The sequence below is a fragment of the Nylanderia fulva genome, unplaced genomic scaffold (assembly GCF_048542155.1).
Source record: "Nylanderia fulva isolate GAGA-0341 unplaced genomic scaffold, ASM4854215v1 Scaffold4, whole genome shotgun sequence".
Taxonomy (NCBI): Eukaryota; Metazoa; Arthropoda; class Insecta; order Hymenoptera; family Formicidae; genus Nylanderia; species Nylanderia fulva.
The window spans coordinates 5,627,510-5,646,703 of record NW_028190476.1 but is presented as its reverse complement, the minus strand read 5'-3'; the positions used below and the strand labels follow the sequence as shown (position 1 = coordinate 5,646,703).

Here is a 19,194-nt window from a genome sequence, read left to right as displayed (position 1 = left end):
AAAAGAAGTGAAAGAGACGATATTTTATCTCGCTATTTTATCTCGCTAGAAAATGCATGATTAAAATAATGAAAAATGATGACTTTGACAGAAGAGTTAATTCGTTCGACATGCAAAATTTTTATTTTCTATAATAAGGCCAAAACTTAATTCGCAACTGATATAATCGCGATTGTCTTGACTATTACGCATTCTACGGATTTATTGCGTTAATTCCAATTTGAACCATCGTCAACCACCACCACCACTCGCTCTTCATGTTGATGTGGCACATTCTATCCGATTGTACTATAAGCTTCTTTCAAGCTTAGATCCTGTCGATTCGAAGCAGCGCGTTTGGAAATCGATTTAGCACTAACCGATACTGACGAATAGAAACGGAGGGAAGTGAGGCTAGAGAGAAGAGGCAGAATCTTTCTCTCTTACGTACTATCGCATTTACCCGGAAGGATGGACTCATCCACTTCGATTCAAATTTCATCGATCCCGTATATATGTTCGCTTCCTTCCGTAAATTGCGGATTCCTCAATTTTTTCGCGAATATGAATATTATATTTCTATTTTATTGCTGTCTCTTGTGTCGTTTGTTGGTCGGTGCACTTCTTTCTTTGCCTTAAATGCGGCCCGAGATCTCCTTAAGATTGTTAGCGATCATCATTGTACATTCGGATATCACAATAATTGTCGAGATCTATATCAACGTATATATTTTAGAATATATCTTCCTTGACAAAAATTTAAAGTTGCGATGTCTTTTTTTTCTTCGCACGCGCGACGTATTTCGCAACTTCTCAGTATGTATTTAACTTTCTCGGGGCAAGTGAGTTTCAAATGAAATTTCCGTTAAAGTAAAGTCGACTTGAGATTCACCAATACTTTGAAATTAGAACATCAAGACTCGCAAGTTTAAAGTCCAGTTGGATAACGTGGCTTAACATTAACTTGAGATAAAAAACTATGCGATGACTTTGACTTTTTCTTTCCATCACACTGTCCACATCATATGTTAAGACTATTACAGAGAATTATATATCTTGGAAAGGAATGTTAACCTTCTGCATAATTTTTCATCTTTGCATCAATGGAGGTGCCCGGGTACCAACTTCGAACATTTGCACTGCACTCTTTTATAATAGTTCCTGGACATCGAACATTCTTTTCCGTCATATTTTAAGAGATTTTCGAATACAAAGACCCTTTGTATTTTTTGTGTCGGCTGAAGAAAGTTTCGACACATTTTTAACATTGTATATCCGGTCATTGACAGAAGAGTTAAGTGAGTTACTTACAATACTTCAATTCTGACTGTTGCTGTGACTTGATCCAAATGTCCTCATACTTATCAGATTGCTAAATTAACGGACGCGTTTTCGGTCACGCAAACGAACAGATAAGAAGATATGAATTCCTAGGCGCATAATTCGCGACACCGAATCGTAAAAGCGGTCGTTCTCCTCTTGTTTCTGACTAGTCGTTACTTCTTCCTATACATGCCAACTCGGTGTCTTTTTCCTCGTTTTGTTCTCGCCAGCTTTCTCGCACTCGGTTAAATCGCCTCCTTCCTCTCTGTCTCTTTCTCTGCTTTTCTCTTCCGCTTCTCTTCGTCTTTGTCTAGGTAACTCTCGCTGTAGGTGGAACTACGGCCAAAACTTTGTAGTAACGGTACACTTAGCAGTTCTCCAACCATCTCTGTCTCTCTCTTTCTCTCTTCCTCTCTCTCTCTCTCTCTCTCGCTCTTTTTGCCGACAGCAGCGTAAAGATCTGCCAGTGAATAGTATTCCGACAATCGCTGGTAATCCTCTTACGCATCGAAATTAATATTTCCTACCCGTCGATCCGGCTATCGTAGATAATATCTAAAAATAATATATAGCGCCACGCTACCGTATGATTATTTAATAATATAATTTTATCCTTATTATTAATACTAATATGTTATTAGTATTTTGTGGCGTATTTATAATATATCATTATTAATAGTATACTACGCGTACAGTTGAGCTCTGAGGTCAAGGGTTAAAATCAAGTGTTGAATCAGCATCGATTCATTTCGCAAGCGATTCAAGGCGAACTGTCAATGATCCCTGGACTCGATGATATTTTACGCGCCATCGATCACTGTTTAAATTAACACATGAAATTTTATCCGCGCATATTTCACGGTGTGCTAATTACATACGAATGAGTATCGAATTGCAATAAGAGACCTAATGTTTTTATTAGAGATTACAAGCTAGAGACTACGAAATAGTTTATTTACTACGCAATAAGTTATATATTCCATTTTGCTTTCTATAAGAGTCCTCTCTCCTTCATTTATAAAAAATGCCTATTCTTTATTTTTACGAATTCTCTAATTTTTTGGTATAAAAATACCTTTTATCTTTCATTCGTCATTCGTTCGCCATTCATCGTGATTTCAAATGTTCTTTTATTTAATATAGAGAATCGTCATTTCTTCAACACACAAGTATGTATAAATTATATATAAGTTTAATTACAATACGTTTAACGCGACGTTCTTCCTTCTCTTCATTCTTACTTCCTACTCGTCTTCACTTTCTCATTCTTTATTTAACCTCCATCAATCATCGCTAGACATACCTACGTTCAACAAAGTAATGGCTATACTGCATATATTTAATCACCGACTCGGCTTTGATATAATTAACCAACATCGCTGCTCTATTTCCCATACTTGTAAAAGATCTATATTTCGCGCGTTAACGTTCACAATGCGCGCTAAAAATATTTTTTAATTGCTTAATCATTAACTTATTAGTTACTACGAAGGATCGAAAAGTGGTTAATAACAGGCCCGACTTCGAATATTTTTTTTTTTTTTTTTTTTTTACATATAACAAGATGTTTTTCTACGACGACGTTAGCAGGAACCTGACGGAAGTAGCGGAAGAAACGGCGGTGAACCTTGCAAACGCATGCTGACAACGCACGAGATGCGACGATAGCGCGAGGAAAGATGATTTATGACCGTGGGACACGCCATGTCGTTTGCTAAACTTCGCGAACGTGTGCATGGATACGCGCGTGTACGTGCGTACGCGTGTATGTGTACGCGTGTCCACGTGCGCGAGGGAGTTGAGAGTGGACGAAAAACACGAAGAGCCGGGGAGAGAAGGAGGAACGAGGGGGAGAGGGCAAACTAGAGTAGAATTTATTTCGTGTTCTAGAGAGAAAGCACAGTGAGCCCTCTCCGAACACTATACATGATATATGAGAATACATACATGACAGATAGTAAATACAAAGAAAAATCTACAAAACGAAAAGTGGAACAAAAAAGATGAAAAATAAATAACTACACGTATGATACAAGAGTGAAATGAAAAGATGCGAGTTGTAATCGAATGAAGAATATCGAATTTTACGTGTATAATTGAATTGTATAACAAGAATAGAATAGTTGTAAAAGTAGAATAAATCGAAATCTCTCCTTCGAGACGCAAAAAGTGTGTATAAATTATTGATAAATTTAAATGAGAGGAAAGTTCAAAATTTGACAATGAATCAAAGAAAAAAGAATGAATCTTATGCAAATTGGTTTTTGGAGCGAGCGAGATAGAACGAGGAAGAAGAGGTGAATGGTGCCAAAGCGAGCCACGGTGCTTCGAGAAAGGATCGTAACACTGAAATTTGGATCGCTGCCTTCAGAGATTCCACGCCTCGTTAGCCCGGACAACTTTGCGCGTTTAAAAGCGCGCCTTGTACACGCGCACCTGTCACCGTGATACGCGCAGGGTTAAACGTACTACGCATGATCCGCGTGCACGGTCATTACAATTGCAGGCTTTTACGAGGCTGCTCGTCGAGATCGCGTGCCGGATCGAACGCGAGAAGGCCGCGATATTTTTATACATACATGTATATTCTGCCGGCAGAAATTCATATATTGAGCTGTCATTTTAACTTTATACAGGGTGCAGTTAAATAAGTGCGAGAAATTTTAAATAATTTTTTATGGAAAATTTATCGGGTTTCTTATATTTATTTTATCAATATTTTTTTAAATAAAAACTTAATTTTTACCTCCCTCTTTAGAAAAGTGTAACTCCTCAGGAAGGGATATAAGAGTATATGTTTATATAAGACACCCCCTTAACTTTCAACAAAGAATCACCTCTTAAAATTTTTCGCATATATTTAGATTAGACACCCTGTATATGCTTGCTGAAAATCAAAAGAGCTATTCTCTATATTTCATCTGTTATATTTAATTGTATAAAATTAATATTTTTAAAAAATGCATCGATAGGTCTCTTTTGAACTATTTTTCCAGCAAAATTCGCTTTCCAAGCTTTTAACATTGCAGGTCTGCATCGACTGTTGTATTTTCCCGCATTTCTTTCCGACATCAGAGAGAACTCGGCGTTTGATCGCAGCCTCCGGTTTACAATTAAACAACATATTTTTACCGTTTAAAACCGATCGGTATCGCTGCAAATTTGAATAAAGAGATTGCATGCACATAGAACTCGCAATCTTTGTCGCGGTACTTTGGCGGTACTTTCAGTTACACATCGCCGCGATGAAAAAGCAGTTTTTTTTTTTTACGCTTCTCACTCTCTAATTCGAAGTCGCCGCCGGCGCGATTCATAAAATAAAACTGGAGCCACGCGAGTGTCCGGTCGGCTTATCATAACCACGCCGCGACATTAAAAAGCGTCATAAACGCGTGCCTATAAGTGGGCGTGTTAAATCTCTTTGCGCTCATTTTTATTTTAGCCGTTACACAACACGCCATTTTTACGCATGCGATAATATAGCAATTTTTTCAACGAAAAATTTATATCATTAAATCTATCAAGGCGCATCATGATTTCGCTTTGCTCGGAAACTCTGTAGGACTTTAATTGAATTGCATAATCTCACGTTAGAACAATTTAAGATCAAGTATCCTTTCTTTTGTATATATAAAAAAAAGAAGGAAAAAGGAAAAACCACGACAAATATCATGTCGACACGCCAATTTGGGTCATTTACAGAAATACACAGAATATACCCAAATATGCATAAGTAAAGGCAATTGCAATACGTCGGTTCGGTTCTGACCTTTTCTTTTTCCCGCAGTCGTAACGATCGATGCGATTCACGTATATGCGTACACATATATTGACAAATGTGCTCTTTCTCTCTCTCTCGCTCGCTCGCTCTTTCTCGTACGTGCTTGTGAAATATAATTTGCACACGCCCAATCCCCAACGCGCGAGAGAATGACCACAAAAAGAGAAAAAATAAAATTTCCCGAATAGCTTTGCGCTTACAGAGATGATCGTTGTGGTACACACGAATGCATCTAGTAAAAACAAAAATGTCTTTTTCATCGCAAAACGATATTTCAAAGATATCGAAAAGTCTTTTTGCCTCTCCCCTGCGCTTTTAAAAAATGCACACATACATATATGTATATATTTCTTAAACATGAAATATGCACAAAAATATTCTGCACTTTTTTTTCGTAAAACAATGATTTAATAAACCTGATAAATGGCATTAAAAAATGTAAAAAGATGTAATATCTACGTTAACTAATTTATTGCAATAACAATAAAAAATCGTAATATCTGTAATATTTGTATGATCTAAAATTATAATTCGAGAAAAGCAAGGGGAAAAAACATCGCAGAAGTATTTGTCGCGAAAATCTGTTCGAAAACTTGTTCGCATAAGTGGTGAGCGCGCGTGGAAAAGTTTTCCGTGTTGGCACGTGTACCTTCTCGCCAGAAGCGCCGACAGCTCTCGGCTGCTTCTTCTTCTTGCCTCTTGCTCCTTTTATGCGATACTCTAACACGCGCGACAGAAACCAAAGAATTTATTCGAACCGCTTATCGAGGGAGACCTCCCAGGGAAGGAAGACCGGTTGTCCATCCGAAGATTAATGAACGCTGTACTAGGAGCGGAGGCTCATTAGAACACATTAACCTCGAGCGCATTCGCTTTTTTGTTCGCGCCTACTCAACCCTAATGACATATTGACCACTACTCCGCGAAATATCAATCTCGAGGAAGAAATATAGCCGCTATTTTACCTGCTGTAATTGTGCATCGTTGGCAGGGAATAATCTTTTCGACTATTTTATGAATACGCACACATTATGTGTCATATTAATGCAAATCGCGATAAAATTTATTCGAGTTTAACGACTCCTATTTTATTTAGAACCGTTGCAGGATTCAAAAAATGCAAAAGTATAGAAAATTATTCTCTAATCCAATCATTTTTAAAATTATTGTATTAAAGATACTGTGTTCGTAGAATTTCTTTTTTAATTATGTTCTAAAATAGCTTCTCTATATTCTGAATATTATTCGTATTGTAATTTTTGAAAACTGAATTTTCAATTAAAGACATGTTTTTATATGTCATACACACTCTTGATTTCCAATTACGTCACTCTAGAAAGTCTATGAAAAAATCACTCTATATATCAATTAAATAACAATAATTGATTTTTAATTAAAATTTTCAAATATACAAGTAAAAATTTAAAAAAAAAAAAAAAAATAGCTATGACACATGGTAATATACAACTGCATTTATACGAATACATTTTTTTCCGGAGCCTTGATTAACCATCGACAGACATCCGAATGCACATGGTGTGTAAACAATAATGATTTGCCTGGATCATATCTTATCGCTATTATCATGAATCTCTTAAAAGAGGCTGGTTTATCTGCCGGCAGTATATAAACTGTAGATAATGTTATAATATAGCAAAGCCGAAGGTATGATTTTAGAGGAAAAGATTTCCAGATTTTAGAAGTCTAAGTAAAGTCGAAAAGTATTTAAAAAAATAAGATCCATAATTTAAATTATATAAAATAATTACCTAACATAATTTAAAAATTATTGAAAGCATTTTGAGACTACAATTTATAAAACCGAAATATGTATGTGCATATTTATATATTAAATCTATTATTAAAAATATATTATTAAATATTTTATATATATATATATATATATATATATATATATAACGAAATAATATTACAAATTTCAGCAGAATCAAGATGATGATAATTACGTAGTATTATATAGTTTATAGTTTAAAGTTCGATACACAATCTCATGAAATTAAAAATTAGGATATGTTAATACAAGATAAACGTGACAGAATCTTTTGTTTACCTCTCTTCTTCACTTAGAAATGAAAGAGAAACACAAAGTGTTGACCTTACGATCTAAACTCGTTTCATGTAAGCTGGCTTTTTTGTATGTGTAACCGACAGAAACGAATAAAAATTGCAAAACGAATGTACGCGATTAAACAAAACGGTGTGCAATATAACCTTTATCAAAATAACGATATCTCGAATTGCGATAAATAGCGTATTCGATTAAGCATACCGTCGTAAATTCCGTCGTGCTGACCATTTCGATTGCCGCAAATTTTTTTATTGTTTCAAAGAGATATTTATTTTCCTGATTTCACTGGAAAAAGATATTCCCTTTGTTCGCGTAATTTTTTATAAAAATTGGCAAATTAATTGTATGTAATTGTAGTTTATTAAGAATCAATAATATATAATATATTTTGCAACGAGTAGAGAAGATAGTTTTACGCGCAATTTAATATTCAGAACAATATATTCCATATATATAAATTCCGCACTTTGATTCTCTCTAACTGCGATTCGATTCTTTTTTCGAGAGAAATGCGAATTTTATTCCATCAAAACTGATTTATTCTAAAATAAAACAAAACGCAATGAATCCGTCTCGCAGACGAAACTCCGATTACATTGTGCGAAGACGAAGGATCGATCGTGCGAAATCTTACTTAACATACACGCAAAAGGGAAAAGAGAAATGAATTCGTGAAAGAGTACTCACCTCGGTGCGTTGCGATAACCTCTTGTTCAGCTCGTGAAGCCTGTAGTCCGGCTGGCTGTAGCCATAGGCTGGAGTATGCCTCCTGGGGACAGGTAACGATCTGTCAGATCAAACCGATCGGTCAATGTTAGGTGTGTGGTGTACAGCGTGTTACTCGCGTGAATGTTTCATGCATACAACACACCTCTGATCATCGCGTTGCGTCGAGCCCCTTCGCGAATTTTCGTAAGGCATCCCGAAGGGTACAGCTACCCGATTGACTGGCTGACTCTCTTTCTCTCTCGAGACAGAGAGAGAGAGAGAGCGCACAAAGTGCCCCTCGGACATGGCACAGATTCGCGAAATGTAGTCTACGACTTTCGCAGCTTTCGATCTTTTTTAACCCTTTTGTCAATAAACGAGTGTCCGAGTGTATCCGAAACTTTAAATATGTCGGAACTTTTCTTCGCCCGAAACAAAATACAAAACGGCACGTTTGAAGGGCTCGATGCAACGCAAATCAATCTATTTTAATTGAAAAAAAACTTTGATAAATTATATAATTGAAATTATGTTCGTTTACTATTAATCTTTTTGAGTTCTAAAAATCGATAATCGAGATCACACTATGACAAGTTAATCTTTCATTTGGGTAATTTTATTAAGTATCGATTTCAATGCTGTATACTTGCAAAAGTTCTTCTTAACTACTATAAAATAACATTTAAATTAATATATCTGACATTGAAAAAATCTCAATGTTATAAATTTCAATTCTCAACTGAAGATGTGCTATAAATTTCAGTGCTTGCTACTCTAGACATATATACTTTTTATCTAGAAAATTATTTTTTATATGTGACGTAACATCTTTCTCGTACATCACTTAGAAAAATTCAGCATTTTCCTGTAGAGAAAGGAGTGCTAATATTTTCCAAAATCAAATCGCCATGAGATGCATAATTAAAATGTTATGAACCCTTTTTTTCTTATACAAACGCGAAACACTAGCTAAGAATACATCCCAAGACAAATATTAATTTTCCCTTCCCTTTTTTATTGCAATTCCTACAATTCGAAAAGTTATGGAGCTAAATTTTATTTAAACATTGTTAATATATACGAAAAATTATGTATATTTATACATTTATTTTCAGCTCTTCAATTTGTTATAAATTGTTGAAAAATAATGCGAATGTATTGTATTAACTTATGAATATTTCTGAAATTATCGTTTCCTCCTAGTTGAAATCATCACTAAATAAATACTTTTTGAGCCTTGTTGAGAGGTTCTTCATACGATCGTTCAGATAGTTTTCAAGGCAGAGAGACGCGCGTTTTAAAAAAATTTCGATTTAAAAGCTTTGAGAATAAAATTAACTGCGAATGTTTATATGTGTGTATGTGTGTGTGTGTGTGGAAACTTTTAAAATCGAGCTTTAATAGTGCTCGTGCATGAAACGTGTCATCGTCGTAATATAATACATATATTGAGAAGTTTGACCGTACAGCTCTGTTTAATGAAATAACACCAAAATCAATAATGACGCAAAGGTCGTCATATTTATGCTGTCAGTCTGATTGTCGACGATCATCGAAACACTAATAATTTGAATGCCGTGAATCGATTTTACCAGCAGTATTATCAAATATATTCAATTTTCATAGTACAAATGATGAGCCGAACGCAATAATTTTGTAATGACAAAATAAATGGGAAAATTAATTTCCGCGCGCGTGCACACGGCAAATACCGTGATATTTTTCTTCCATTCGACTTAAGTGCACGACTTAAATCATCCGTAAATTATTTACTTGGAGAAACAATTCATCCGTACACAGGATCGAATGTTAAAGTAAAAAAAATTCCTATATTCCTAAGCTAAAGAAAATTTTAAAAAATTCAAATAATTTATTAAAAAAAAAAATATATATATATATATATCTCTTTTTCTACATCCAACTTTTGATATAAGAAAGCCGATGTGTGTTGGACGCGCGCTTTAATCAACGCTTTCAAATCAGGCTCTCGGCTCCGATCGCTCGTGGAATAACAGTTGGTTAACCGGCGGGTAATTAACGTCGCATTGATAATATTTAGTGCTCGAAATGCCCGGATTGGTGTGCACTCGCGCCCCGAGGCCGGACGAACGATCATTAAGAAACAGCGCGGCCCGGTGATTAATAACAACAGTACGCAGAATATTCCGATAACAGAGAGTTCAGCGCGCCGCATTTCCGGGAACGAATTTCGGGATCGTTCGATCGATATTACATTTAGCACGTTATATATTTCTCTCGCGCGGCATGATATACGAATGAATCTCGCACAACCCCGATCTATATGTACGCTGAAGAAGAGTAAAAACATATATCGAACGGCATTATCGAAAGCAAATGTAAACTAATAATTGACGCCCAGAAAATCCCCTTTTTTAGCAGAAATTAAAAAAATATGAAAAAAATATCAGATTAAAGTTCAAACAATGATTGCAATGTTTTATTTTATTCCAAAAACATGTTTACTACTTACAAATTAGACAGCTTAACTGCATTGAAAAAAACTTGTTAACTAAATCGTTCAACTAAATACTATTTTGTTAATTGAACATACAGAAATATTAAAATGTAACATATTAAATCTAACAAACGTGTATATTTGACTTAAATATTAATATATGTCCAATTAACAATGTAATAATTTAGTTGAACGGTTTAGTCAAGTTAACAATTTTTTGTCAGTGTGGATCTTTGGTTCACGATATCTTGAAAACTAGACATTGTAATGCGACATTTCCAATTGATATACTTTATGTAATTCAAAATTTTTGTTACTGAAAAAGAGGATTTTTAAGGACTATTTTGGGCTACATTCTTATTAAAAATTGTAAAAAACAAGGAGAGATCGAAATCTTTTTCTCCCGAATTCGCGAGCTATCGACCTTGATAATACACGTGTGTCGCAGTTTCTTCCGTATATTAACCGGCCTTGTAAAATCGTTATGCTAATTATAGCGCGCATAGTTGCACGAGGCTACAGGAGAGAAGGAGGGAGAGATAAACAAAGTAGACATAAGCGTTGCGATGATGCGAGAATAATAATTATACACGGATTATAGTGTACGCACGCTTAGAGATATCGAGAGACGGACTCGTTCCTGACGTTGCAAAAAAAAGTGTAAATTGACGCTTTATTTAAATCCTATGGAATGTCGCAGAAGCACTTTATCTGGAATTTTCCATTGGACTTGTGACGTCACTTGTGATCGAATAATTACCAAGATGAAGAAATAACAGTTTTTTTTCTTGCAAATCAACCGCGCTAAGCTAATTAGAATTAGAGTGCATTATAATTTTTTTTTTTTTCAGAAAAATAATCTTTACCAATGATAAGACGGTTCCTTTGATTTTTTTATTCAGCGCCATCTAAGATAAGATAAATGACTGGAAGATTTTTCTAAACCCATGTCGCAAAAAAAAAAAAAAAAAAAAAAAAATAGATAACTTTGTCTAATCTTACAAACTACGTGATACACCTATGTGTAATAAATACTTATACACAAAACATACGTGTGATTAAGAGTAAATTAAGAAATTTCATTGACAAAACTCTGATAATTAATGGAATAAATAATTATGAATGACAAGATCGAGACTAGAGAAAAGATTCAACATGATTCTTCCTTTTCATATACACGAGAAATACGCCGTCCTAAGATCGATCGCGTCGGGAAGGAAAACTTGGACTTTCTCGTCTCCAGAGAATCGACGCCATGGGACTTCGTCGACACGTCACTGTCGCACACGTGTACACGCGCGCATGTATACGTGCAAATTTACCAGGGGTGGGTTCGAGGACTTAAGGGTTGCAAGGGTAACCCAGTGTCATGTACGGTTTACTAGGGAGGAGTGACGAGAGACGCATGAACAAACCTTTCGTCTCTCATTCCAGATATCGTTCGATCGAGAATATATATGCATGTAAGAAATTATTCAAAAGAAATTGTTCAATAAAATATTGCAATTACAGAATTTTTAATCTCACATATTTAACAAATTATTCTTAACCTTCCAGTAATTAGTTGTTCAGAAAAGGCATTTAAAAAAACAATTTGCCAAATTATTTTTATTTTTCTAAAAATTAGTTATTCATAAAATATATAAAAAAAATTAAATTCCTAAGGAATATTTAGCAAATTATTTTTAATCTTCTAAAAATTAGTTATTCATAAAATTCATTTAAAAAACTTATTAAAAAAAAAACAGAATTAAATCTCTATCTTCTTAAAGAATATTTTAACGCTAAGAATTTATTTGACTCAAAGTTTCTCGCGTCGAATGACAGTCATCCAAGAATTGATCTCCGCAGAGACGCTGAAGGGACGCGATTGTTTCCGGACATGTCGGAAACGACACGTGGGACACGAGGACTTGAGGAATCGAGCGTGTGCGGTATATATGTAAGACGGAATTGAATCGCGCTAATATTTAGTCTGATAACGTAATTTCACGCGAGGCACGTATAGAGCGGCCGTGCAATAACCCTTCTTAAAGCGTGCGTGCATGTAAGTCGGGCTTTTCATTCAAGACATGCCGCGCGGATCGAACTAATTAATTCGTCGCACGACAGGCAGGTCGCCGTCTTTTTCCTACATTCTCTGATTCTTCACCGAATCCGGCAAGGATCGTGACAGATCATTTCGCCGATACGGAACTAATCCGCTGAATGAAAAACTTGCGCCTCGCACGCGCGGAATCTTTCAAGGCTGTACCTTCAAGTATTTCTGAAATTAATCCTGCCGTCTTTCTTTTGCAAACTACATTATAAAAGGGGATTATGTAAAATTACATAAATAATAAATGTAATTCTACATTATTTTATGTAATATATTACATATTTTTTACAATGCATATTTACTCTTGTCCCCTTACAATGTTTTCGTAAATACATGACGATGTTCTTTGCGCGTTCTTTATATAAAATATATGTAGATAAATTTTGTTAGCGATACATATTAATGCTGGAAAAATCATCGTAATTTAATTAATAAATAAAAAATGTTTTATTCGCTTCAATTTATTCACTAGCCCTCAAAATTCGTTATTATGAACGGCGAAAGATAGGACCATTAATCAGAAAACTGATCGATTTTGAGAGATTTCGTCGTTCATTGATCGTAATAATGTTCAACTCGACGTAAGAATCTGCAAATCATATTTCTTTTCTCACGATGAAAGTGTGATTAAGGTTTTTTTGCGCGTATCCAATAAATTCATCGAAAAAGATAAATTTTATAAGCCGCAACTTGGCAACTACGAAACTTAAGTATACATATGTTACCTCATTATAGATTTTACATTAACTTCACGTCTCTTCATATATATATATATATATATATACACTTTAATAAAAGTGTATATACTCTTCTTGATTGTGTCCGCATAGACGGACATAATTCATCGTTAGTTACTAAAATAACATTGGCGGCAAGTATCGATCGCCGATGCGGTTATCTTGCGCGACAACTCGTTCTCATCGATAATACTCGGTTATGTGGCTATCGTATATGTACATATTTCTTAAAAGTTGAAAAATTAAAAATTTTCAAGAATCTATATTTACCTTCTGCAAAACGTTCCTCTTTATTCCCATTCTTTATATCGCGCACCAATAAATAAATATACATGCAATCAGAACGAAAGCTCTCGAGATACTTATATATATTTTTTTCACCGCGCGACGCACATTAATGCATCGAATGCAACGACCTCCCGGCGATCTTGGAAAGGGTTAAGGTCGAAGGCTGAAGCCCGCGTGTCCGCGTTCTCCGTTGTATACGCGCCACGTGCTTTCGTGTGCCGGAAGCGGCATCGGCTCGGCGTCCGATATCTCGTCGCGACCCGTCGGGGTCCGCGGGATTTGCAAACAGGTCGCCGTGGGTGGCTTCGCCCGTTATTAAGCCGCGGGAGTTAATGGCTTTAGTTTAGTTCGCGTGGCTAATGGGCGTCCCGACGCGCCGCGCCGCGCCGCGCCGCGCCGAGCTGTCAGTTGAATCAGCTGACCGGCCAGCTGGCCCGCGTCGCGTCGAGTCGAGTCGCGTCGCGACGCGACGCTGCTCTCTGCGCGCGCGGAACCGCCGGTTGAGAGCCGTTGCCTGCAGGGGTCTCAGATTGGGTTAGCAAAGGGCGCAGTTTGGAGCGAGGGGGTGGCGGCGGCGGCGGCGGCGCCGCCGAGGGAGAGAGTGAGAAAGAGAAGGGAAACTCGAGGGGGCATACGCGCGGGAACGAAAGGGGGGACAGGCAGCAGGAGGGTGTTATTAGGGGTTGCTCATGGGGTGGCAGTACGATCAATGCCAGGGAGTCATGCTAGTTCCCAAACCCCTCCCCCGAATTCTATATATAGCGCAAGAGTACACACATGTATGGAAGTTGGCGCGTATATATATAGACGGGGTGAGTGTGTCGGAAGCGTCGTCGCACTGTGCTCTTTGCGTGTGTATTGGTGTACACACGGAGTTAATCTATGCTAGAGAAAGGAAGAAAGAGAGAAAGGGATGTAAAAAAGGGACAAGGAAGAATGAAACGCGTGAAAACGCATGTGTGTGTGTGTGTGTGTATGGACGGATATTTTGAACTCAAACGACGGACTCTTCAGGGCATTATCCTCCGCACGCGTGTTTTCCGCATGTTTATTCCGCGAGGCCGTTCGGCAAGTTACTAACAACGGCGATGACATCCCGCCCCTCTCTACGCCCTTCCTCGGTTGATTGTACGCGCGGACCTGGCGAATTGTTCGCTATTAATAATCGTCTCGCGATAATATTCCATGCGTGCAAATCACCCCCCTGCATCTCACCTCGACGATTATTGAACTTTAAACAAGTAAAGTAGGATTAGTTGGTCGAAGTAGAATTCGGCTTCAAACTAATCGACAACTAGGAAAGTAATTAACCAAAGTTTACTTGCTTTACACCCCTTTATTTACACCCCTAGCCATAATCCGCTGAAATTTTTTTTAAGTCGCAATCTTTGAGATAACACGAAAATTATCTTTTCCCTTTACAAAGCTAGTTAAAAAAAAAATATTAACAATCTAGATTTACGATCCGCAGATACGTGTTGTAGAATTTTTGAATAATTTCTTTCCCTCGTGTCTCTTTAGAAGAAGGGCTGGCAGAACTAATTGTTGTAGATGAAACGTTAAGTTGAATCCGGGAGAGGGAGGACTTTCGCAAACGGTGCGGTTGGGCGTTACACACGACGCATTATCTATCTCAAAGTGATGCACCGCGTGTAATGCGCAATCTGCATGTCATAAGGATAATAATGGCGAAAGGTACGAGGCGAGCTCGCGTACCGGGACATTATCACGAGCTTTAGCCCGTCTGCACGCAGGGTGCGATACATACGGCGCGGTGGCCTAAACTGTCGAAGGACGGCGCGACGCAGCATTCGCTATTAACGAACCTTTCGTATTGATCGAAGGGACAATTCTGCCAAATCTGAAATCGCGTCACCGGCGCCGCTGCGCTTGTTCGGCGGAGAATTCGGTTTTCGTCGAAACACGAACGAATCACATTTGCATCTTAATATAAACACGCGTGATAGCAATATGTAGGATATCAAAAAATAGAGGATTAAAGAATATTTGATGCATAATAATACGGAATCGCGAAGTACACAATTGTATCTTTTGCACCGTGCGATATCTATCGAATCGAGGTATCTCTAATTTCCTGGTTTGATATGAATAATAAAGAGATTGATAAAGAGGGATACCAAGTAATAGTTGTAAATAATTTTTAGTTTTTTATACATCCACTTTTCCTGCTTGACTTATTTTTTTATTTTTTTGTTTCTACACGGAGAGAATTTTTTCCGGAATAATATATATGGTATTGGAAGAATTTTATAGGAGTTTCTCTGATTAATATTTTTACTGCAATAAAAAATATTAATATCTACCATAATAAGATATAAAATATGTTCGATTAATTTTACTATGTATATATTAATATTTTTTATTGTGGTAAATATTAATCAGAGAAACTTTTAATAAAATTCTTCCAATACACCATATTGTCCTACACAATTACCATTTTTTTCAGGGTAAATTCTAAGAGAAAATTTTCTCCGTATATTTTTATACAATTAAAGATGGACCGAAACATTTAATTGCAAAATAATAAAGTTTTAAATTATTTTTTTACTCACGCCTTAATCTCGCATTTAACTCTTATTAATTCCTTTTATTGTCTATATTAATTAAAAGAGAAACAAATAATAAACAAAATTTTAAATGACTTAAAATAACTAAAAGTATATATACTAACTGAATAACTAAAAGTAATCAAACAGATGAGAAAATCATATTTCGTACTTTTTTATTCAATAATCTATATATAATTTATTTATAAAATTTTTAATTGAACCAATAATATCCAAAATTATGTAGAACTCTTTTATTCATGTTTGATCTTTATTAGCCTTTTTACTATTTATATTGACATAGTCAGAGCCTTTACTCCTGACGGGGAGAGAACTTAATATAATTAAATAATTATCGTATCTCACAATCATCTTCATTTCTTTAGAATACAGAATATCAGAATGTTTTCAAGCTATTGGTATGGATATTTTAAAAACCTTGCGTGCAAAAAGCACAAACAAATAAAATCGTTCGAATCGCAGATAACGCGCGGCGGCGCTAGCTCTCTTAATTACACGCAGAAATTCGCTCGCCGGGCCAGATTCGGGAATAACAGCCGACTCAGCTCCGCCGGCGCCACAGCAGCAGTAGTAGCACCAGCAGCAGCAGCAGCGATGGCTGCTGGAACCACCACCTTACACTTTCGCGAGGACTTTCCGTTGCTGGCGCAGCAGTAATCGCGGCTGCCGCCGCGCCAGCAATTTATCGCTGCCCGTGACAGCGTTTTATCGGCGATATTCGTTCTTTTTTCCACCCCCAGACTCGCCGGATAATTCACCTGGACCCAGAGACCCTCCCGCCTTCGCTCTTCTTCCTTCTTTCCTACGCGGATTTCTCTCCGGGCATATTTTGCTCCCGCATGTTTCTCGACTCGATAACTAACAATAAGTAACTAAACCGGCCGCCGCAATTTGACTGCGTATAAACCTCCCCGAGGGAGAGAAAGAGAGAGAGTGCAACTTGCGGGTTCTCCGCATGACGGACGCGGACGTGTCGTGGGAACGGACGAAAAGCGATCGGTCGGTCGACTGGAGAGAATCAAGTCGCACCGACATAACGCCGTTCAGCCGCAGCCATAAAAGAGCAATAATTGAGGCTCGTTTCGAACTCGGGCACTCGAGCCTGGCTGGTTGGCCATTGCTGGAAAAGTGAGCGGCGCGAGTGAGAGAGCCTCTCCTTTTCTATTCGTGACGAAATCGCGCGCGGGCAGCAGCGTGTTTACGGTTAATAGTTGCGATATCAAGCAGGAAGAAATTCTACCGCGAATTTTTGGCGAGCGACAAACTCTTAGAGATGAGAGAAAATGTCCTATTTTTTTTAAATATATATAATTTCAGCGATAATAACGATAGTAATCATTATAAAATAATATAAAATAAAATATTTTTAATAATTTATAATATGTGATTATGTGAAATGTGATTTTAATGTCTTTTTTTAGCTTTAATCCCCTAGAAGAGAAGCATTTTTGGCGTGATTTTATAATAATTTTGTCTGATATGTAACAATATTATTGTTGCATATTATGCAGAAATATATGACACCGCACTTTTCACCCATGCGATAAACTATGCATGTTTGTTTGCCGCATAGCATTAGTATTCAGATATATAACGAATAAAATAATCGAGACTGCGAGATCAAAAATGATATAAGATTTTCGCGATGCACCAAAATCTGTAATGTATGTGTTTGTTATTTTTCTCATTTAATAAATAGAAGTTATAGAAAGCAGAATGGTGAATTATGAGTAATCGATTAAAAATAGTCATAAAAATAAGAAAAAATGCAATCGCATCGTGATTGTTATCAACGTTCGCTACTGTACGAACGAATATTATTCAGTAATGCAAAAAGCACTTTGCGATGTCGGCAGACAAGGTATATTTCGTCATATTCCATGTCGCAATCACGAAGAAGGCGAAACACCATTAGGATAGAAATGAGGGATCCTTATTTCATCATTCACGTAGTATAAATGAGACGTGTGCTTATTACAAACTGCTTTAGAAATGATGCATTTTTACCGCTGCATTTAAGTCGCTTAGTTTGCATTCTTAATTTCAATGCGAACACAAATCTCGCGTCATAATCATCATTAGTATAGTTGGCCTTTTACATTTCGTCACTGTTTCAAATTATTATCGAACAATAAACAAAATACGAAATTACAATTCCAGCACCTCTTCCTTTAAATAATTGTATTTTACAATTATTATTATTGTCCCCCAAATAACAAATGCGCGATTCAATGACAACGTGAAAAAAAAAAAAGTTTGATCCTATTATATCGTGAGATATAAATATAACCGCCCCTTAATTTACATGCGACTCGATAAGGTCAAACGTTTCTCGATGTGACTGAAAAAATGGAAAAGAAACAAACTTTGCGGTTCAATCTTACTCCGCCCTTTGGCCTCCGACGATTAGGTATCAATTAGCAACACCGGCCACTTTTCGACGAGAGAGTCCAAAAGTCGCAAGTCGCAAAATTGATAATTAATGCTGAACGATAAAAAAGATAAGATTCTGCACTTTAACCGAAAATTTCTCGCGATCATTTATTCTTGGTGATCGGTGAAACACATCAAATAACAATAAATCATCCGTTATATCCGCTATATTCAAGTAATAATAGCAAAAAGTAGATGACAAATAATTATGTGAAACTCATCTTCGAATTTATCAACATATATTCTCATGATAAATCATGTTGACATCTGGATTTTTAATCACTGTTAATAATAAAGTATATAAATAGCAAATTTTTCATAATTTCAAATTCTAATAAAATCTTTGCGTGCGTGTGTGAGAAAAAAGAGAGAGGGAGAGAGAGTGTCGAAAATTGATTTATCACTCGCGTCGCCTCATAAAATTGGCAGATGGCACATTATAATTACGGCCGGCAAAACAATATAGATGCACAGATATACATATATACCATATATATATAAGTTTAATGAAAATATTAGATTAAATTTCTGCTGCTGGTAACGAGGTTTTACCAGCGCACATTGAAAATCGCATTATCGCTTGCTTTGCTCCGGGAAAATTGGTAGACGCGATATATTTTAACTGTAGTAAATATACACAGAATACAAGTAGTGTTTGGCGAGCGTGTTAGATTGAATTTTTGCCGCTAATGAG

At 36.5% G+C, this 19,194-nt stretch overlaps 1 protein-coding gene across 4 annotated transcripts in view; it reads right to left on the bottom strand.

The window, feature by feature from the left end:
* Positions 1-19,194, bottom strand: part of Chi (LIM domain-binding protein 2 Chi) — an 80,781-nt gene that overhangs the window by 17,138 nt on the left and 44,449 nt on the right. For 3 of the 4 annotated variants that reach the window (XM_085485975.1, XM_029309290.2, XM_085485976.1), the window contains exon 2: positions 7,860-7,959. In XM_085485975.1, coding sequence (XP_085342101.1) covers positions 7,860-7,959 — 100 coding nt within the window. The remainder of the gene's footprint in view (positions 1-7,859; positions 7,960-19,194) is intronic. The other variant, XM_085485977.1, reaches the window with a different exon arrangement.